The sequence below is a fragment of the Lactuca serriola genome, chromosome 5 (assembly GCF_051521515.1).
Source record: "Lactuca serriola cultivar US96UC23 chromosome 5, Lser_US96UC23_V15, whole genome shotgun sequence".
Taxonomy (NCBI): domain Eukaryota; kingdom Viridiplantae; phylum Streptophyta; class Magnoliopsida; order Asterales; family Asteraceae; genus Lactuca; species Lactuca serriola.
In genome coordinates, this window is record NC_136412.1 from 287,107,136 (window position 1) to 287,130,248 (window position 23,113).

A 23,113-nucleotide genomic window follows, 5' to 3' on the forward strand; every position below is an offset into this window, starting at 1 on the left:
ATAACCGACGAATGATTGGAGACCAGGAAGGTCTCGAGATATTTGGGAAGCAGCCATTTGGCAGTTCAGTGTTTCAGGCAGTTCAGTGTTTCAGGCAGTTTAGTGTTTCAGTCAGTTCAGTGTTTCAAGCAGTTCAGTGTTTCAGGCAGTTCAGTGTTTCAGGCAGTTCAGTGTTTCGGATAGTTGCAGTGTGATGGTCAGTATTAGTATGTGTGTTGGAATGCAAGTGCTGACGGTATAGTTGGTTGATTTGGAAATGGCAAGTCCCTCTCAGCAGGATCAGTTGAGCCTTCTGCCAAGTATAAGTGATCTGTAAGGATAGCTAGGCAGGTAGCTTTCCTTTCAGGATGGAAGGCTCGAGTTAGTAGGAGTTGAGTAATCAGATGGGAGATAAGCAAGTTGGTTCCAGCAGCATCGTTTCAGTATGAGCGGCAGAGTGGACAGAACAGTTATATATAATCGAAGTATCTTCAGAAGTCGTTGGAAGCAACTAGTAGGTTGCGATGGGGTGTAGGGACCGGCGGGAGTCCGGTAACTCAGATATCGGCAGATTAGTTGGACCAGGGTGGTCTCAGTGCATCCGGTAGGCGGATGAGGGGTAACATAATTTTCAGTCGGAGGAAGTAACGTTAGGAAATTATGGAAAAGAGAAGAATCCAGTATGTACCAACAGTAGTGACCAGCACTGTGAGTGGCTGGAGTGATGGACAAAAGGGTTAAAGTCACCAGGCAGGGTGTTGAGGCGGATTGCAGGTCAGTTGACCATAGAGAACTTCGAGGACGAAGTTTAGTTTAAGTGGGGGAGAGTTGTAACACCCGAAATCAGAAAGGTCAAGAAAGGAAAGGAAAAACCCTAAGTTAAAGAGGGTTGACTCGTCGAGTCCAGGGAGGAACTCGGCGAGTCAGAGCGGGATCCGGGTGTAAAGTAAGTGACCGACTCAGCGAGTCGGCAAGTGGACTCGGCGAGTCTGGTCTGGGTTGGGAAACCCTAATTCCGGCACTTGGTACCCTATTTAAGCATCTTATTCTCTTCCTTAGGGCTCATTTGCGGCCCCTATAGTCCAGAACCCGAAACCCTAAGCCTCCATTGTTGCTCATTCAAGCTTTCTTGCCATTTTGGGTGATTTGAAGGAAGAAGGAAGAAGGCAACCATTGGGGATTCAAGGATTGGCAGTAGATCCATAGTTTGTGGGATTTTCTAGAGCATTTGAAGGTAATGAGTCGCTACCTTCACTCTTTTGCATATAGATCAACCTTTATCATGGGATTTGGGGCTTTTTAGGGCAAGTTTAAGAACCATTTCGAGTTAGAAGCCCAGATCTAAAGTTGCTACTTCAGATCTAAGTGTATCTTGGCCTAGAGAATCATAAAGCATCAGTCTTTGGGTTTGATTGTGAAGCCCCTTTGTCTTAAACCCTAGTTTATAGTGTTTTGAGCCTAGATCTCCTTAGCTACACGTAAAGTTTGCCACTTTACGTAAGGAATAGACTTTAGAAGAGTGGATCTACAGTTTGGAGTCCATGCATGACTCAAAAGCCTATGAATATATGAAGGACTGAATAGACTCGGCGAGTCCTTCGAGTAGACTCGACGAGTAGTATGAAGATGGAGACGAACTCGACGAGTTGGATAAACAACTCGGCGAGTCTGTTGAAGATTGCCTTGGACTCGGCGAGTCTGTTCTTGGACTCGGCGGGTCAAGTCACGAAACCCCAAACCCTTCGAGTTAAGACTCGGATCAGTGAGTTGAGTGGGGACTCAGTGAGTTGGTCAGGACAGGACTCGGAAATCGGTAGACTCGGCGAGTCAGGGGCTGACTCGGCGAGTCAAGTCGCGAATGAAAGGATTCTGAGCGTTTGGACTCGGCGAGTCAGTAGGCAGACTCGACGAGTAGGGTTGACTTGGAAGGTTGACTTTGACCAGGACTTTGACTTTGACCAGAGTGGACTTAGTTGACTTTCGGAGGACAGTTAGACTGAGTGTTATATTTGGTATTAGTAGATCGGGGAGTTTTTGGAGCTGCAGTTCGAGAGTGTCTGATAGCAGTCAGAAGGGTATCAGCAAAAACTCCAGCAGTGCTGGTGAGTTTTCTTCCAGTAGGAACGGGTCTAAGGCCACAATTCCGGCCCGTTTAATTAGCAGTAGTTTCCGGACTTCGGTCCGATGCAGTAGTTAGTATGTTTGATGCCTTCGTGGCTCAGACAGGATTTATGTGTTATGTGTTCCGGGTCACGGCCCGATGTAGTATGTAGTATATGTGTGTTCATGTTAGTTGATATGTTTATGTTATGCTTTTGTTCAGTTAGTTCCGGACTTCTGTCCGATGCAGTTAGTCCGGACTTCGGTCCGATGCAGGGGACAAGGTCCTAGTCAGTTTCCGGATTTCGGTCCGATGCAGGGGGCAAGGTCCCAGTTAGTCCGGGCTTCGGCCCGATGCAGTTTCCGGACTTCGGTCCGATGCAATGGACATGGTCCCAGTTAGTCCGGGCTTCGGCCCGATGCAGTTTCCGGACTTCGGTCTGATGCAGGGGGCATGGTCCCAGTTAGTCCGGGCTTCGGCCCGATGCAGTTTCCGGATTTGGGTCTGATGTAGTGGGCAAGGCCCAGTATGTGCTTTATATGTTGTATGGTATGTGGTAGTTTGGGGGAGCTCACTAAGCTTCGTGCTTACGGTTTCTAGTTTTGGCTTCAGGTACTCAGTTTTCAAAAGAGGAGCTCGGAGAGGTTGCAATGCACACACCATAGTCAGTTAGCCTGGGGAATGTTTTACTCTGATAATGAGATTATGTTTTGAATTTAATACTCGAAAATTATGTTATGACTTATGATACGTTTTTATAAACATGGTTTAGTAATGTTTTAAAAGAAATTTTTAGTCGTGATTTTTGGGTCGTTACACTTTGTGAGGATCTTCTTGTTCCTTTATCTTTTTATATATCTGTTCTGGGAGATCCTGGTGTGTTGTGTACACTGTTTGTTGTTTTCATACTATTACATTGTTTTATGTATTTCCTCTATGCTGATTGTCTTGGGCCCCAACATACGTGGTGACCATCTGGACATAAGATCAGTACAGGGGCAAGTTTCTTGATTGTTTTTAGTTATTCTTGATTGATTCCATTTTCTTCTTATGGCGGGTGGTTCTACTGATCCACCTGGTGGAAGTGGGAAGGATGATCAGATTAATTTTGATGATCCTCTCTACATTCACCCTTCTGATAATGTTGTTACTTATATTATTGCAACCAAGTTAACTGGTAATGAAAATTTGAGATAATGGAGAAGTTCCATTTCTAGGGCTCTTAAGGCAAGAAATAAATTAGGATTTGTTGATGGTTCTTCTAAAAAGAGTAGTGTTGATGAGTCAAAGAAAACTAAATGGGACAAGGCTAATGTTGTTGTTTGTTCTTCGTTGTTATCTTCTATTTTTGACTCTATTTATCAGAGTCAAGCTTATTCTGAAGTTGGAGAGGATATTTGGGAAAATCTTTTTGAAACCTACAATAAGTCTGATGGTTCTGTTGTTTTTAATATTCATCAACAGATTAATTCTCTTAAACAAAATGGTATTTCTCTGTCAGATTACTTCAATAAACTTGATTCCTTATGGAAAGAGTTTGATGGTCTTACTAGTTTAACTGAATGTACCTGTGATGCTTCTATTAAATTGAAGGATCACTCTAATCTCATGAAGCTTATGTAGTTTTTGTCTGGACTTGATGATTCATATAGTCAAGTCAAAAGTCATATTTTATTAACGGATCCTTTACCTAATGTGAACATTACCTTCTCTATTGTGTCAAGAGAAGAATCACTTCAAAGAAATGGTTCTTTGACTTCTCTCCAGTCATCTCAGTCTATAACTACATCTTAGTCCTCTGCTTTTAATAGCCGGTTTAATAATAGACCTAATACTAATAAGAATAAGAGTCAAATTGTTCAATGTAAGAACTGTGGTGTTAAAGGCCATACCATAGAAAAATGTTACAAGATAATTGGATATCCTAAGGATTTTAGGTCAATAAATGAACCTAATAATCAGAATAATTTTGTTAAAAACTTTTCTACAAACTCAACTACCACTTCTTCTGGAAGTGTTAGTACTAATAATTTTTCCGATTCTATTTGGGACTCTGAGTTTCATCCACTTACTAAGGATCAATATATCAAATTTTTACAACTTATTGGTGATAAGCAAGTCAATGAGGAAGCTTCTGTTAGTGCAAATATGGCATGTACTTGTTTGTTTAAAGCTTTTAATGATTCTGTCAATTGTCAAAAATGGATAGTTGACTCAGGAGCTAATCAACATATGATTGCTTCTGAGTCACTACTTCATGACACTATAGATGTGTCTAAGTTAGATCTACTTGTCAGTCATCCTAATGGTACATCAGCTAAAATTGAAAAAATTGGTAATATAAATTTGTCTAATTCCTTAACTCTATTTGATGTATTTTTCTGTTCCTGATTTCAATGTTAATTTGTTATCTGTTCATAAAGTTTGCAAAGATAGTAATTGTGAGGTTGTTTTTAATGAACATAACTACAAAATCCAGGATTTACAGTCAAAGATGATGGTGGGGAATGGTAGAGAGTTTGGAGGTCTCTATTACATAAATAATGTACCTTCAGGTAATCTATCTAGTTCTTTTATTTCTTCTTCTGTTTGTTGTGTGTCTAAACTAACTTGGCACAATAGACTTGGTCATCCTTCTAATCAAGCCTTGAGTTCCTTAAAAAACAAACTTAAAATTGGAAATGAAACTCTTCCACCATGTGATATTTGTCATAAAGCTAAACAAACTACAGAAACCTTTCATATTAGTCAACATACTACTTCTAAACTTGGTGAGTTAGTCCATTTAGATGTCTTGGGCCCCTATAGAGTGACAACTACAGAAGGATTTAGATATTTTTTTACTGTTGTGGGTGAATTTACTAGGGCAACTTGGTTTTATCTGTAAAAGTCTAAAGATGAAGTTTATGATCGTGCTCTTATTTTCTTTAATATTTTACTCAATCAATTTTGTGTTAAAATCAAGGTTGTTAGATCTGATAATGGTACTGAATTTTTAAACAATAGAATGAGACAATTGATTGAGTCAAAAGGAATTTTACATCAAACATCTTGTGTTCATACTCCACAACAGAATGGAGTTATGGAGAGGAAACACAGACATATTTTAAATGTTGCTAGGTCTTTAATGTTTAGTCTGGCATACCAATCAAGTACACATGTTTTTGATAAACTTAGAGTTTTTGGATGTTTGTGTTTTGCCACTAAGTTGAATAATTCTGATAAATTTTCTAAAAAAGCTGATAAATGCATTTTTCTTGGTTATTCTTTTAATAAAAAAGGTTATAAAGTTCTTAGTCTTGATTCCAATTTTATTTTTGTTTTTAGGGATGTAAAATTTTATGAGTTAGTGTTTCCTTTCAAGCTTAAATCTTCATCTTTGACTGATAAATCAGTTGTCACCGTGAATTCAAATGACATGTTTTCCTATGATGAATCATTAGATTCTAGTATTATTCTAGATAACACTAGGTTAGAAAACTTGAGAAGTGACCATCAGGTGGATGGTGCTAATGTAGACCATGACCTGGAATGACACTTGTCCCTCTAATGTCAGTAACCGAACTGGTGAGGCATATGTGCCTCTTTCTGATGAGATGTTTCCAAGTTCTTCTACACTGATTGAGGAAAATGATTCAATTAATTATAATCCTTCTGATAGTTTGTCAACTAGGGTCATTAGATCTGGACGTAATGTTCACATGCCAGTTAGATTTAGTGATTATGTTGTAGAGTGTAAGCATAAATATGGAATTGAAAGGACTGTAAACTATTTAACTCTTAATAATGATACTTTTTGTTTTATTTCTAGTCTTATTAAAACTGTTGAACCAAAAATCTATAGTGATGCAACTTTAGATCCAAATTGGATCAAAGCCATGAATGAGGAAATGGAAGCCCTCTATAGGAACAATACCTGGGAAATTACTAACCTTCCAAAAGTAAGAAAAGCAATAAGATGTCATTGGATTTATAAAATCATATATAAATCCAATGGTGATATAAAAAGATATAAAGTCAGGCTTGTGGCTAAAGGCTATAATCAAAGGGAAGGTATAGATTATGAGGAGACTTTTTCTCCTATAGCCAAAATAGTAACAGTTCATATTGTTATTTCATTAGTTGTTTATAATTCTTGGCCCCTTTATCAACTGGATATTAACAATGTTTTTTTATATGGAAATTTGTCTGAATGTGTATATATGAGTCAACCTGAAGGATATCATTCAAATGATGATATCAGAGTTTGTAGGTTATTAAAGTCTCTTTATGGTCTTAAATAGACCCCAAGAAAGTGGAATGAGAAGTAGTGCTCTTCTCTTACCAGTTTGGGGTTTAAACAAAATATAAATGATTATTCCTTATTTGTTAAAGATTCTCAAAATACTTTTGTTGTGCTTCTTGTATATATGGATGATATTATTTTAACTGGTAATAATGAAGTTGAATTACATGATGTTAAAATTTTCCTTAAGTCACAAATCTTAATCAAGGACTTAGGTGATCTGAAATATTTCTTGGGTATTGAAGTGTTAAGAACTGAGAGTGACATTTGTCTTAATCCCGATTAATCTTTCATCTAAGCCAATTGGTCAATGATTTGGTATGATCATGGGTTTTCAACCAACTATAAAAAGACAACTTATACGAAAGTTCTTAAAAAACAAATACACAACTTATATGAGTGTTGCCTACAAAACTAGGTGAAGCCATTAAAAATAGATTGATAACAAGCCTGACAATCTCTCAGTCTTTGAGAAACCAAACTTGAACAAAGAAATAACTTGCAATGTAAACACTTGAATTCCAAGTACACAATGCAAGAAACACATTGGGGTAACGTAAGCAATAAGAGTCTCCAAAAGATGGAGTTTTTAACCAATACAACACCAATGACAAGCATCGCAAAATGACATGTTTTAAACCCACAAGTTACTAATCAAACCAATGCTTCCACCACAAACCACATTTGAAATTAGCACTCCGTAAATCTCCAGGTTCACAAATAAACATGACATAACTGCAACTTGCAAGCATGTATTTCCTTAAATCATAAAATGTCAAGTTGTAACAAGTAGTTTCAAGTTTCAACTATGTTTGGATCTTTGGGAGGAAGAGATTTTATACACCAGAAATATCAAATATGTACATATAGATCATTAACAAGGCCCAACATCAACACTGAAGTTTAGAGTAAAGATCTTCAAGAGCAGCATACAATGGTTCAGCAGCCTTTGGCCTCTCCACAGTTCCAAGAAGTATATCACTCGTTGTCAAATACGGATCCCCATAAAACTGTAGATTAGCATCCATCCTTGTTGCAACAACATTCCCTTCCAATGACACTCCAACAAATGCACCTAAATCATCATATCACTTCTCAATCAAACTCCACATTTATATAAAATAACACAATGAAATAATAAAACTAAATACCTTTGCTACAACTATAAGTATAGCACATTCCAGATCCTCTATCACCAGCTCTCACATCAGCTTCCAAAACCCTCCCAACGGGTCCCGCTGCAGCACTACAACCAGCTCCAAGAGAAAAATGCATTCGAGAACAGAACGTTTTCACAGCTTTAAAATCATGAAGCACAATTATAAAGTCCATAAGTTCACCCCCAACCTACATAAACAAAAATAAATAAATAAATCCCACTTTGGATATTTGTATCAAATCATAGTTAGTTATATATATATTTATATTATTATTTATACCTGTGGGCCCCACCCTAGGCCTGCTGAAACAATAGCAGAAGGTGCAGACCATGAACCATCTGACCTTCGAGCCAAAACCAAACCAGTACCAATCTTGTAAGTAACCAACACTCCAACTTTAGCAACAGTTAAAATAGCAAGACCTTTAGCACCCTTCATAACTGCAGCAGGAATAGATCTTTCCGGATTTACCCTTGCAGCATTACAGTAACTCCTCAAAGTACTTGAAGACTTATAAATCTCATGTTCCATGGAAACCCCAACCGGAAGATTCAACCATCCACGTGTACAAGTCCAATCCATGACATCATGTTTCGCCACCTGGACCGCATTGCTGATTGTATTAATCAACACGCCTTGTAAAGGATCCAGCATGTCATAACACGTGTCACATACTCTTTGGGGATTTCTCTCTCTGAATTTAACAGGTAATAAGCATCTTCCCTTTGAACATGCTCTACAGAATATGCCACCACAGAATCGACAATGGTGTCTGCCACGTGTGAGGGCTGTGAAGGGGGCGTTGCATTGCATGCATAAGGAAGCTGAGCTGTCGCGAAGCCATTCCGGTGGTTCGGATTCCAAGACTTCTTTGTAAGCGGAATAGTTGATTCCGGTTGGTTCTAAGAGAGGTGGGGCACTCGGAATGTAAACGGATGGGTGAATGTAAGTGTCTCCGTTTGTTTCGGAACCCATGAATGAAACATCCGAATTGGGAATGTTTTCGGTTGTGTCTTTGTTTCGACCAGTGACAATTGCTACTATTCCAGTTAGGACGTTTTTTAAGTTTACTTCAGGGGTAGTTTGGTGAATGGATTTGTGATATTCATCACCGGATTCATAGTAATCTTCATCGATGAAATCTTCAGAGTCGAGAGAGAGGTCGTAAGTGTGGTCTTGTTTTATGGACCTTGTGGGCTGATGGAGGGTAGTTTGGTCTTTTGGAACAGCCCACATGGAATCAGCATAGTTGTCGATGAAGGGATTTTTGTTGTCCATGTCAGCAGTTGGATATGAAGAACGTGGAACTTTTTGTTCAATTGTAGCCATGATATTGCTACATGTAACCAACTCTTGATAAATCAAACTGCATCATGAATAAGAAATCAGATACAAGTATCTCAAGAAAATTCCAATATGGAAGTAAGAATGCTAACAACTATGTAAAAATGTAAAAGATATCATAACTCTTATGCTGATTCATGTTGTTATACAAAAAAACATGTAACCTATGACATTCAAAGATGAAGATCAGACTATTGATGCACAAATGTAACCGACATCATTTAGAGAAACAAGTTTATATTCTAAAATTAAAAACCAAGTTTAAGAACATAGAGATATGGCATAGTGTGAAGAAGAAAATACAGATTGAAGTAATCATTAAGGTTTAGAACTATAAAATTCTCAACATCATTGGGAACTTGAGTCATTGATTAGAAATTTAGGATTTAGGGTTCAGAAAAGACACTGGGGCATCCACCCTAACATAAGCATATCCATGACAAACAAAGGCAGGAACGACAAACAAGGGCAGGTTATTACGAACATTCATCGCAAAGAACACACAAACACATTAATTCAGGTAAGGCACATGCCTAATATATTCATATGTTATGTCTTTCTCGACTGGAAACAAAGAGTGGAAAAGGCATCCGCCAACACTGATACACATCCGACTGGTGTAATTGGAGCTTGATTTCATTCACAGAGTTAATTACTTGTTTTCAATCAAAAGTTGTCTTTCTCGATTGGAAAAAATACGAATCAAAACTCTAAAGGTGTAGTGGACATCAAATTTTGCAATAATTCAAAAACCAAGCATAGATAAGATGAAAAGCATAATTCGCATAGTTAAGGAAACAATAGAAGAAATCCAAATATTGGTGATACCGTTTGTCGAGAAATTCGGCGAGGAATTCTAATCTATCAAGGGTTTTATTAACCCCGAAAGATACCCAAATATTAGCTTTAAAGACCTGATCTTTTAAAGAGGAATCGATATTCAGAGATGATCGGAAATTACCTTAAATCAGTTTGCGGCAATTAATGGATTTTGCTTGTTGGTTTGTGGAAAGCCCGTGAGCGGATGATGACTTGTATCTTAGGTGTTCGTGATACGTTTGTTTGCAGTCGCTCTGACGTTTCCTCTTCCGCCCCAATTTTATCATCAAAACAGATTGTACGCCGATCGTTGCAACATTTATTTGATGCAAGTTTACATAAATTGCCCCTCGACTATATTCTTTTTTTTGTTTTTTGCATGGACGACCCCTCTAAAACCTGAGACACCTTTAACTTCAAATTTTATTTCTAACCATTTTTTCCTTTTCTTTTTATGACGCTGAAGTGACATGTTATGTCAACAGAAAAATAAATATATTGATGTTCGTTATTTAGGTAAAACTAAATTGTTCAATTGAACAATGTAAATTGAATTATATGGTTCACGTATTTGGATTTTTAAATTGGTTATGACAAAAATTAAATTATTATTTTGAATTTCAAATTGATTTTAGTTATAAAAATGAAAAGTGAATAGTCTAATCAAAACTGCATAACAATTGTTATTTATTTATTTATACATTTTGCTTTTTGATATATCTTTAGCTAGTTATAAAGATATTATCATTGTCAAGTAAATTAGAAGTCATGCCTCAAATAAAAAGCTAAAAAGCCTTAGTTAATATAAATTTTAATTCATAAATTAACCATTTCTTTTATTTTTTTATTGTGGTATATTAAGATGACATAAAATGAATAATTTTTGGATTTAAGCTTTAAAATTCAAGCTTGTTAATGTTTAAATTATATATTCTTTTCAAATTTTTATGAATTTTGAAAACTAAATAGTAAAAATCCATCCAATCAAATTATAGTTTAGTTGGTTCAGATTGAATTTTCATATAGTTTGGACTATTTGGATCTGTGATTTGAAAACCAAAATTAATTTGGATTCACTTGTTTGGATCGGATCGATGGACCAATCCAATCCATTCAAACAAACACCCCTAAAAAACACCAACCAACATTAATGGAAAAAAAAAATAGAAGTAAAATTAACAAATTGCAATAAGTTGAAATATATCTGTTTAGATTACCTAGTAAAACCCTATAATATGCAAATTTAGTGACTTTTTTTTTTTTTGCAAAATTCACTTTATTGTAACTTGGAAATATATATGATAATAAGTAAAAAAAAAAAAAAAAAAAGTAAAACTAGAAATTTGAATGAAAAATATTAGATAAAAAAACCGTTATTTTTTTTTTCAAATTTAAAGATCTTCTTAACATGGTTGTTTTAACAAAAATAAAATAAAATAAAATAATTACGTGAATAGTCTTTATGATTTGGAGTAATCTTTGTTTTTGGCTAATAACTCTTTTTTTACTTGGACGCTCCTTCAAACTTTTTTTGTTGCACATTATGTCCTAACACACACACACACACACACATATATATATATATATATATATATATATATATATTTGATTTTATTATTTTCAAATAATTTTTTTATAATTATTTAAAGAGCAGGGTCCCACAGATCTCATGTCTCATCCACCATTCCTCGTTTAAAGATCTGACAACCAACACAGTTACAATCAACATTCATGTTCACCTCTTACAACTGTAACCGACAACCTTGTTCACTTTTAGAAACAATCAATACAAATCTTAATATTATATATATGAACTCCGCCATGGCGCGCCACGACTCCAAGGCTTGCACCTGCCGCCAAGCTTTGCCAAAACACCGCCTTAACTCATATATGTGTATAAAAATCAATAATAGTTGAAAATACATATAAAAATATTAATTATATAGAAAGTTGCCGCCTTAAGTCACGCCTTACAAACGCTGTGACTCGCCAAGGCTCGGAAAAACTTGAGGCTTGACATTGCCGCCAAGTCACGTCTTACGTTATTTAGAACCTTGGTTTTTTCTGACAAAATAATAATAACATAGTTAAAAAAATCAGTAAGAATAAATTAGTGTATGATGGGACAAAACTCAAAAGAAAACCAAACCATAAAGATCCTAGTTATAAAAACAAACTTTAAGAACCAAGAGTGAAGAGTACTCCAAACCGAAGGGTCCATTCATGTAATTTGCCAAAGAAAATATTGAATCGTTATTTTCACCTTCTTCTCCATTCAAGGAGAACGCCGGAGTAAACGCCCAAATCCCTACCCACGTTATAATCAAGTACAAAAAGAGGCCGTGATTTAAAGGCATACAATTGCCACAACGATCTATTTTGTTCTCGAGTTTCTTGTTCTCCAATGGGTTCCTCCAAGGTGCGGAACAACCACAAAGAAAAAGTAGTTCGTCGCAAGTATGTATCATTCTTGTTCGCACACATTTATGTCGTATTCCTCCTTTTCATCTTCACTAACATCTCCATACCACTATACCTTATGCAATAGCTGATAGTCATCCGTGTTTTGTGATTGAAGTGGAATAATTAGGTCAATTCATGTAGCGCTTCGAGTCTATGTAGTTAATGATTTGCTATTTCCGAAGTATATCTTTTGTTTGGAATTAGAAGTTTGTGATCGATTAGATTTCTGTTGGTTCTCTTTCTGAGCATCTTGTTCCATTTTCTGTTTGCCTCTATAAATATTACTGGTGAATCCATTTGAATGTCATGCTAATTGGTCTTAGTGATTGACATGTGCAGAGAGGAAAAGGTTGAACAACCAGAACTACCAAAATATCGAGATAGAGCTAAGGAGCGAAGAGAAGATGTGAATCCTGATTATGAAGCTTCTGAATTGGGTTCTTTTCATGCAGTTGCTCCTCCTGGAAATGTTGATCTTCTGTAAGTCCAGCTCAATTCTATCTCTATGTTCTCTGTTATTCTGTAGTATCTGCAGCAACATGTATAACAACAAAGAACTAACAATTACCCTAATACTAACTTGTTTCTTGTGTACTCATGCAGATCAGCAGAAGCCCAAAGGATATCAATTGAGAAGAGCAAGTATCTTGGAGGTATATTTTCTGATGTATTACACTTTTGTTATTGTTTTTAGCTGTTCTTTTCGCCCTTTTATCGATTTATACTTATGTGCTTGAGATAAACGACACAGGTGATGTTGAACACACACATTTGGTTAAGGGGTTGGACTATGCTTTGCTTAACAAAGTGAGAAGTGAAATAGACAAGAAACCAGAAACTGAAGATGCAAGTGATGGAAGGCCTAGGTAAGCATGTTTGGACCTTGAACTCTTGAAGTGAATACTTCTAACATGATTTGACATATCTGCCCCTGTATTATTAATAAACAGACAACCCAAAGAAGACCTTCCAGTGTCATTTCGCACTGGACACGCAAAGGCAGTGTATAAATGGATAGTGAAGCCTCAAACTACTCTTAAGCCAAATGAGATGTTCCTTCCTGGACGAATGGCTTTCATTTTTGACATGGTAACTTATTTAATTCTTTTTCTTTTTCTTTATTTTTATGTTTTATCTTTTTATAAATTATAACATTAATGTTTGACAGGAGAGTGGGTTTTCTCATGATATCCCAACCACTGTTCACAGAAGCAAAGCCGATTGCCCAGAGCCAGAGGTTCTTTATATATTTTCTTTTAATTTATATTTCATGTTAAAGTCATAATTTTTTTTTCTCAAATTGATTATATTTTATCTTCAGGAAATGGTTACTGTCAGTGTTGATGGCTCTGTTCTTGATCGAATTGGTAAAATCATGTCTTACCTTCGTCTCGGATCATCTGGGAAGATTCTTAAAAAGAAGAAGAAAGACAAGGATGTGAAAGGTATAAATTAACATTTCACCCTAAATTATAAACTTAGTCACACTCATGTGTTACAAATTACATATGTTTATGTATTATTGATTACACAGGAAAGTTCTCGGCTGTTTCTGGTAATTATGATGTTGAGAAATTTTTAAAACCTGAAAGAGAATTTCTGCCACCACCACCACCACCACCTCCCAGAAGCAATCACTCCGTTGAAATAGAGAAAGTGGAGGTGGAACCCACTGTTGCTCGTGTTGAGGAGGATGATATTTTTGTAGGAGAAGGAATTGACTATTCTGTCCCTAGTAAAGATATGAGCCAAAGCCCATTGTCAGAAGACATGGAAGAATCTCCTAAAAGAAAAGAGAGACCTTCCTATTTCGATGAGCCAGCTTATGGCCCTGTTCCACCCTCAGATCCATCTCAAGACTGGCAACAAACAGTGAGCCAAAATAGCAACATACTTTTTATTTACTATTTTACCCTCATCTTGTTTTAACATTTTACAAAAATTTCAGAATGGGTATGATACTATGCAAGTGCAAGGCTACCAGGGAGAGTGGCAGCAGGAGTATCAATATGTGGAGCAGATGGGGTACCCTGAACAATATGTCCAGCAAGATGGTCAAACATATGATATGCAAGGAGGTTTGACCATAGAAGGGGACCCACATTTAATGACACAAGAAGAGAAAGATAGAGGTTTAGGATCAGTGTTTAAGCGGGATGATACAAGGCTTCAACAATTAAGGGAAAAAGATGCTCGTGAGAAAGATCCGAATTTTATATCCGAAAGCTATTCGGAATGTTATCCAGGTTATCAAGAATATAATCGTGAGGTTGTTGATAGTGATGATGAAGCTGATTTATCCAAAATGGATATGGGTGGTCGAGTAAGTGTTTTTTTTTTTTTTTTACATGTTAATGGGAGATGAAATATGTTAATTATGTAATAATATGTATGAAACAGGCAAAGGGTCGGCTTCATAGGTGGGACTTTGAGACAGAAGAGGAATGGGCAACATATAATGAGCAGAAGGAAGCCATGCCAAAAGCTGCATTTCAGTTTGGTGTGAAGATGCAAGATGGACGAAAGACAAGAAAGCAGAATAAAGACCAAAAGATTACTAATGAGCTTCATAAGATTAATAAGATACTTGCCAAAAAGAAAATGAACAAAGGAGGAGATGCAAATGATGATGACAGTGGTGGTGATGAATCACCTCATCCTGGTAAGAAGCTCAGGGTTTAATTGATTTGGTAGAGGTAGTTATGCACTACTGCTGTGTATCTAAGCATTAAATTGTTTCTAAATGCTTGTAATTTGTATCTCCTTTGACTTATATTATATATGGTTCTGAAAATCTAAACTGTGTTTTGATAAAATGGAATGTAAATTCACAATGGTACTGAAACACGAGCCCTATCTTTTGGCCTTTGAAACCACCGTCTCCATAGTATATAGTTACAACATTGTTCCACAACTGTTTTTTGTTTTATTTAGAAGCCACCACCACTTCCCAAGTAGTGCAAGAATTTGTGCTTTCAAACTTCCGATGCTTAGGGCCCCATCCTCAGACTTTGGCAAGAACCTTGTCGTATGCAATCCAAGGTATTTTGTTCATGTCCATCAACCCACCAAACAAAAAGTGTTTTGAGATTTTCAAGGGTATTGATGATCTTTGTAGGAGCCTTATAGGTAATTAAGTCTTATGGTTCTTTATTATCGGCATATGACCTTTTTTTTTTCTTAGGTGCTCATTTTGTATGAGCTTTTAGTTTAATGTTTGTATTGTGGACGTGGTTGTTGGTAAGAACTTATTGAATCCATCGTTTGAACTCATAATAAATTAAAAGTTAGCTCCTGCTAACCCTTAAGGATTGTACAAGGACATGTTATAGGAGTAACCATTTACCTTCTGGGTGAAATTGTTTTAATGAGAATAAGCATGTTCTAAGACTTCCAAGTATATATTTGCATTGTGTTGCACCCACCGAAAAGAAGATATGATTCTTTTCACTTGGATAACTTAGTTTGAAACTTGTTTACGAGAGAGCACCATTGAGTTATTCTAGATATAGCAGCCCCTACTGGCATTCCTAGACATTTAGTGAGCGTTCCCAACTGAACAATGTGTATGCTTCTAGAAATCAATTCGGTTTCTATGTTGATCACCCCAAAACCAAAAAATTTGCTCTTTGACATGTTTATCTTCGGCCTAGAAGATAGTTCGAAGCATCGTAGAATTCTAATTAATTTCTTGGCGTTGGGAATAGACCAAGACCCAAGAATAATCACATCGTCTACATATTATAAGTGCAAGAGTATGGCGAGCCCTTATTTGGTAGTAAAGTTCCTTTGAAAACACGTTGACTAATAGCTTCTTCCATAAAAATGTTTAGTCCCCTCAACAACCCGGATAAAAAGGAAACATGATAGTGGGTCACATTGGTGAATTCCCTTTTCTAGGAAAAACTCTTTAGTTGCACAACCATTGACTATTATTAAAACTTTAGCCAACGATAGACAGCCTCAGTTCCAGTTTTGCCATTTTGTCCAAAATCCATTCGTATCATTATCAAGTCTAGATATTCGTAGATAAGACAACTAAATGCCTTTTCAAAGTCAGCTTTGAATATAAAAGATTTGGTTTTGCTTTTCCTTAGCAATGAAATAACTTAATTGATGATTAATGACCCATCAAGAATGTTTCGGTCTTTTATGAAAGTTGGTTGTGCGTGCCTAATAACAAGTGAAATAACATTCTTTAATCTTATCGTCAGCACTTTGGATATCATTTTGTACAAACTTCCGATTAAGCTTATAATACGATAATTGTCAAAAGTGTTTGGGTCGTTTATCTTTGGAATTAAAGTGATGAATGAAGAATTATAACATGTGCCAACTTTCCCCAATCTTTCAAAGTATTTTACAATCATATATGTCTCCGCCGATTATATCTCATTGCTTCTTTATGAAGGCGAATGTGAAACCATCAGGACCCGAGGTCTTATCAGACACATATATGTGACTTCCTCATTTTCACAGTTAGAAAAACTTTTTTATTTATGTTTGTTTTAAAACAGAGTTTATATATAACTATAAAATTTGTCCTATAAAAAGCGTTTCTAAATAAATGTTTTTCATTGATTATTAACAACTTGGGATGTCATAACTGATACAAGAAACATAAGAATAAACACAGTTACTACTGGCCTTACAACATCTAATGGTCTATATTTCCTCGAATCTCTCATCAGATCCAAATATCATATACCTTCATACCGTTATCTGTGATACAAAGAAACCGAGTGGGTCAAGTTGGGAAACCTGGTGAGTACATAGGGTTTTCAACCCACAATCTTATAATTAATTTGTTTTATTTATATAATTCACATCAAATAATAAACTCATTTACCCATTCCTGTTATTCTTACTCCCTAATCATAAACTGATAATCTCAAGGGATCTATCCTAAAGGATCTCTAAGTGACCAATATTGCCTCTAGGATTCCCTAGCAATATATGTTAATAAGACAACTATAGGGTGAACAAAGTACCTACATGAATAATTCATTCATACCTACAGGTTATGGTCCTGTCCATATGTGGTTCCTTAACATCTATAGGTCGGGGACCTACCCATGTATAGTTCAGTAACATCTATAGGTTGTAGACCTTTCTACGTACAATTCATTAATGCATACATGCCGTAGACTTGTCCTTAAACAATTTATTAACATCTACAGGCTGTAAACATGCCCATATATGATCGATTAACACCTACAGGTTGTAAACTTGCCCAAATATGGCTTATAAACATCTACAAGTTGCAAGCATATCCATGTTTGACCCAATTTCTCTAGAATAGTCTATAGTCATCATCAATACCCTACTAGGTGACTACATTACTAGTTCGATAGTACTATAAAAGTTACGGACTCTCATCATTTTTTCATCCCTCTTTACCATTCACTACCCTATATATTATAAGTATGAAAATACACATGTGGTTAAACAAAATCAGGTCATATAGTTTCATCTAACACATAAGATCTTAATCACAAACATGGTTGTAGAACTCCATACTCGGTACCTGTTCGACCGACTACTAAGTAGCGAGTACTCAGGAGTACACGAGAGTACTCAGATTCAGTAATTCATGTAGAAATATTTTTAGGGAAATTATATACGTCAAAATCATAAGTTAAAACCATAAGTTGATTGAAATATATAACAAAATTAGATACATGTGAAAACACAAAAACTGAAAAACACACAATGGTCCCGCTTTGTGAATAATTATATAAAATTGAAGATATATATGTAGTGATAATCTCATATGTGTGTGTTAAATAATAAATCATTAAGTATATTATACATATTAATCACCGAGTTGACCGAGTTTTACAACAATGCATGCTTTAATAAGGGGCTGATCGGGGAGTACTCGGATTTTGTGACTCGCCTCGGTAAGGGGCCGAGTAGCGAGTACTCGGACGAGTAATCGGCCAACTCGGCGAGTTTTACAACACTAATCACAGATAATAGGCACACATAACACTTAATGATCTAAATACCTTATATTTATATGTAAGACGAAAGTAACTATGCACTTGTTAAAAGTTGATGATTTGTGATTTGGGTAGCACTTCGCCTTAGCACTTTAGCTTTTCCTTTGATGTGACCTAGGTACAAATGTCACCGAGTCTTAGTCTTATATTCATGGCGACTAATGATAGTCTAAATTCCTCATTAATCCTACTGTCTACATCCAGATCTATCAAGTAAGGAACAACCAGGTAGGATCATATCGGAGGTATGGTCCGTTTAGTATAGAAAGTCTACTATTTGGAAATACCACTTTAAACACCTCACTAAATCCAGCCTAAACATCATTCTCGTAAGTAGATCAATCAGTATAATGACTTGGAATCACTTGAAATAAAATAAGTGTAGCTCAACTTACATAAATTTTAGCGAAAACCGGGAAATTACACGGGAAGAACGCTGAACTGAACACTTCTTGTTGTTGGACCCTCCGATGGTCTAGAGTCTCACTAAAAACTTCTAAAATCTAAGAAAAGTCGAATTTTTGAGAAAGGAATCGACTAAAATCGAATTAGAGAGAAAGGGAGTTGAGGGTGTGAGCAAATTAGGAAGAAAGATGGTGGTTGTCAAGGTCAACAAAAATAAATACCCTCAATATAACACACTGAAATAGTGTTTAGTGGTAAAGGGATGTATCCACGGAGATTGATTCAACTAATAACTCTATGGAAATATTGTTATACAAATACTTGTAAAACTAAAATAAAAATAAAAATGGGGGTTTTAATCTTTGGTTGTTTTAAGGAAACTAAATTAAACTAGGATTTAGAGAACACAATTCAACAAAATCAAGAATTTGAAATAAAATCAATTAGAGAAAGATGGTTGACTTAAAGTTTCATCACGTGAACACTTGGTAAATACATCATTAGAATCCAAAGTGCATTACTTGTCTTAAATCTCTAACTTGGCTATAATAATCCAAGAAGCTTGAGATTACATAGAATTTTCTTAGGTATTAAAATAGCTAGAGAAGCTCATAACATATTTCCTTAGTTAAAGTCACAATTTCCATTAAGCATGTAATTAGTGAAAATTAACTAGCATTAAGAACCAAAAAGTCACCAAATCCAAGAGGAGCCAATAGCTTCCACTACCATGCTGGAGAAAATGTTTTTGTGATTTTATGAAGTGAAAACTAACACAAGAATCACTTGTTGCTTGCTAATTTGAGGATTCGTTACTTAATCAATAAATTATCCGACTAATAACTACATATACATTTAAACTCATGAATAAGACATACAAGTAGCAAGAAGATGTTAAAATATAAAACACTTTCATAAAGACTCAAGAGCAAGTTCTTGGAGTTCTTCAACATTCAACCAAGCATTCAAGTAAATCCACCAAATTCAACCAAGATTAGTTTTTCTAACATGACTAAACTCAAGAAACTAAAACAAAAGTGAAATGTACCAAACATGTAGCAAGATTTAGGGATAAAAAGATGAAGTTCTTCAAGTGTTTGAGCCTTCAAAGTCTTTAATATCTCCAGAGAAATGTCAAGTTTATGGATGTGTAGAAGTGTGGAAAAGTGCACACCAACTTTCCCCATATAGCACAAAGACGAAATTCCAGAATTTCCCCTACAGGGTTGTGTGCGGGTGGTTCTGATTTACGCTCTTTTGAGTTTTGGGTCCTCATAGCTTTAGTCTACTGGCCCAGTTTGCTGCTCATTGATTTGTGGCCCATATTTGTTCAATTTTTATTCAATTTAATCCCAATTTGTCTTCTCCAAATCACCCATAGCTCGTGTCATCGCTTGAAATCAATTCGCAAGCCAGAACACTCTTCCGAATCATTTAAGTTTAAGGCCCAATTTTTCTTCAATGATCCATCCATCACTAGCCCACTTTGTGCATCATCTCCAGTAGTCTTCTAGCCCCAAATTCCTTGTTGTCCACCAAGTCCAATCGCTTACCATAAGTCCTAAACATCCCCGCTCCACTAGTCTTCTCAAAATTTGCAATTATGCTAAAAAAAATGAGAAACTACCTGAAATAGTTATAAAATAACAAAAAGGAAAATATTAATGATGATTAGCTAAATTATGAATGAAATATGCTAAAATAAATCAAAAAAATTAAATAAAATGAAACTATCAGAAATCGTTGAATTTATAGAATTCTTGATAGGCACGTCGTACCCTCTTGCTGTCGTGGTTCCTCTGGTTGTTTAGCACATGTCGCCGCCTTATTGCTCTGCATCATCGCTTCTAGAACATCGCCACATGTCGTATTTTTGTGGCGCCATGTGTCACATCCATATCGTTCCACGTCTCCGCGTCTCTCGGAGGAAGGGGCTGCCGACCACGCCATGTGGCACCTCCTGGTGGTGTCATGCCATCATGACAGGTTAAGTCTTGCAGATCTTCGAATGACCATGACTTTCGCATAGAATATCCGTTTTCGACGTTCTTTATATCATCGAAATCCTATCGATGAGCTCTACAACTTTCATTAAGGCCTCAACAGCTAATTCTCGCTCTAACTAAAATTCATATTTAGACCGGGTTGGACTGTTAAAGTGTAACACCCCATTTTTTACGATAGCCATAGATTGTAATTATTATAAAATACGAAATAAAGATATATTACTCTTAATCCAAAATAATTATCATAGACACATCGGAAATGTCGATACGATATCTATAGATATGTAGAACGCATAAATCTAACTTCACACAAAAAGTTATACTTCTTTAAAGTTTCACAATTAAACCAGCCCGACTCTACGTGTCGTAAAAAGTAAATTTTGGATAAATTAATTTTTAGCCTAAGATATCTAAACGAAAGTCTTAGTAGTCGTTAAACCGAGAGCATGCATATAGAGAACGTATAAATCTGACTTTATTAGAGGAAGTTATGATTTTTCTAAAATTCAAGATAGCTGTATACAACTCAGAAATTGAATTTTAGATCAGTCGATTTTTAGCCAAAACAATCTAAATAAGAATTGAAGATCTCGTTAATAGGAACCTAATGACATAAGGACGGCAGAAAACAGACTCTGGATAAGAAATTTATGCATTTTATACGTGTTTTAATATAAGCCTGTGTGAAAAAAAGTCAAAATTTGTTGACAGGGTCTTAATGAAAGTTGTAGATCTCATCGAGAGCTATCCTTGGATATAAAGAACGTCAAAAACATAGCTCGTATGAAGAAGTTATGCAATTTTGAAAATATGAAAAACGTCACATGTGCACGCACGTCACACATAGCTTGCGCCCGAAGCTAGCCATGCAGCTGCACCCAATAGAGGACACGTGTTAACAAACCAGAGGAGCCACGTCACCCCTACTGTGCAGTGTGGATGCCTAGGATGTGCGGCATACAAGATTTTTGTTACCTATATAAGGCTTCAGGCTGTAATCTTCGAGTCGATCATCACATCGATTTCCTTCTTGAGTCCTTGCGACTCAAACTAGTACTACTTCGAGTAAGGTCTCTGAGACCTCTGAATAAGCTAATTCTCACAGTTCCTCACTATCCAATACCAAACTGCCACAGACACTAAGGCCCAATCGGTTACCAGTCTCATTTTGAAAAATCATGGCCGACAAGCCAACATCGGCGGAAATAACGGCAACTAACGCTAGCACTATACCACACTATCTACCCTCCCCTAGCTCCTTAGCAACCTTTTTGACCCTTCCCAATCCCCATACGGATCCTGTGCTTTCAGTAGTATGGACCCTTACTACCTTCCACACCTATATGTACGTGTCTCAATAATTGCCTCAAAGTCTCTAAGTGACTACACCAAACCACTATCAATCTCATATCTCCATGTCACCCCAGGCATACGCTACCACTCATCCTCGACTCTCTTCCTTTAGGGTTCTTCTCACGCATGAGCACACACTAGAATGCTTTTCTAGGAACTCTACCACTTCCAAGTGTATCAACACACACCCACGCTTAGAAAAGCCACCACAACCGCCTAAACTCCCAAATTAAATTTCCTTATACACCATCATTCACACAAGTATACTATAACACTCCTCCAGGGGCACTACGAACAATTACACCCACCCTGCTATCAGTTGCGAAAGAACTTTTACTAATGCCAACTAACTATCTTATGAATGCAATTACATGCATCAAAACTTAAATAAACTTTCGACTGAAATACCCAACCCCACAACGGTTAGAATCAGACGAGAGCTGTGTAATAGGGCTGAACCAATCATTCTAAGATTATTTACCCTTTGCAGCATGTAACTTAACATATTCACTTAATAGCTAACTAACATAAGTAAGAAACAAAACATCAAAAGGATCAGGAAATTCTAACATGTAATTGTTGAGGATCCTTAGCCCATACACTATCCATCATCTCTAACAACTCAAATTTCACAAACAAAAGGCATCTCTCTTATGCATGCACTCTAGCATGCAACCTGAGTATATCCTTAGCCTAATTACAACATGCACATCATATTATAACACATATAACCACAAGTCAAATACAACATATAATGTAAGTATGAATATTTCTAGAAATCACTTTTCGAGCTCCGGCTGATTGTACTTATCACATCTTCTCCTTTCTTTTCTTGAAATGAATATTATTCAAAAAGGTATAGCACAACCACGAGTGTTCAATCAAATCCCTCAAACCAGGGCTCTCATACAACTTGTAATGTCTCATTTTGACAACCAAAATTTTCATTTATAATTAAGGTAAAACTGCTCATTTTCAAAATACAAGTTATGAAAAACCATTTTTCCCAGAGCACAATATTGAAAATCAGAGTACTATAGTAAATGACGAATCTACGTTTATGCTGATGAATGTGTACAACCATGCCTTCACCTTTCCACGTTTACTGATGATACCTGAAAACATTAACAATTGGGCAAGCACGAAACTTAGTGAGTTTCCCCAAAATACCCCACACAACAAATACATATATA

The 23,113-nt window shown here is 36.2% G+C and overlaps 2 protein-coding genes across 2 annotated transcripts; one reads left to right on the forward strand and one right to left on the reverse strand.

Annotated features, from left to right (window-relative positions):
- Window positions 1-7,092: 7,092 nt before the first annotated feature.
- Window positions 7,093-9,976, reverse strand: LOC145054581 (RING/FYVE/PHD-type zinc finger family protein). The gene is made up of 4 exons (XM_079002810.1): window positions 9,831-9,976; window positions 7,805-8,891; window positions 7,517-7,712; window positions 7,093-7,440 (listed from the first exon to the last, which is right to left on the reverse strand). Exons 2-4 carry the CDS (start codon window positions 8,852-8,854, stop codon window positions 7,256-7,258), a joined length of 1,431 nt encoding a protein of 476 aa, XP_078858936.1. The 5' UTR covers window positions 8,855-8,891; window positions 9,831-9,976; the 3' UTR covers window positions 7,093-7,255.
- A 1,944-nt stretch (window positions 9,977-11,920) lies between these two features.
- SMU2 (RED family protein) lies at window positions 11,921-14,945 on the forward strand. The gene is made up of 10 exons (XM_079002811.1): window positions 11,921-12,145; window positions 12,491-12,631; window positions 12,755-12,804; window positions 12,903-13,017; window positions 13,102-13,240; window positions 13,320-13,388; window positions 13,473-13,596; window positions 13,686-14,023; window positions 14,100-14,474; window positions 14,552-14,945. Exons 1-10 carry the CDS (start codon window positions 12,093-12,095, stop codon window positions 14,831-14,833), a joined length of 1,686 nt encoding a protein of 561 aa, XP_078858937.1. The 5' UTR covers window positions 11,921-12,092; the 3' UTR covers window positions 14,834-14,945.
- The last annotated feature ends 8,168 nt before the right edge of the window (window positions 14,946-23,113 follow it).

What these genes read in the sequence shown, in the direction of transcription:
- SMU2 (XM_079002811.1), top strand. Translation starts at nt 12,093, where the DNA reads ATGGGTTCCTCCAAGGTGCGGAACAACCACAAAGAAAAAGTAGTTCGT. An exon ending in GAAAAAGTAGTTCGTCGCAA is followed by an intron (nt 12,146 to 12,490) that starts GTATGTATCATT and finishes TGACATGTGCAG; the next exon opens with AGAGGAAAAGGTTGAACAAC. An exon ending in GCAAGTGATGGAAGGCCTAG is followed by an intron (nt 13,018 to 13,101) that starts GTAAGCATGTTT and finishes ATTAATAAACAG; the next exon opens with ACAACCCAAAGAAGACCTTC.
- LOC145054581 (XM_079002810.1), bottom strand. Translation starts at nt 8,854, where the DNA reads ATGGCTACAATTGAACAAAAAGTTCCACGTTCTTCATATCCAACTGCT. An exon ending in GCCTAGGGTGGGGCCCACAG is followed by an intron (nt 7,713 to 7,804) that starts GTATAAATAATA and finishes TTGTTTATGTAG; the next exon opens with GTTGGGGGTGAACTTATGGA. An exon ending in TACTTATAGTTGTAGCAAAG is followed by an intron (nt 7,441 to 7,516) that starts GTATTTAGTTTT and finishes ATGATGATTTAG; the next exon opens with GTGCATTTGTTGGAGTGTCA.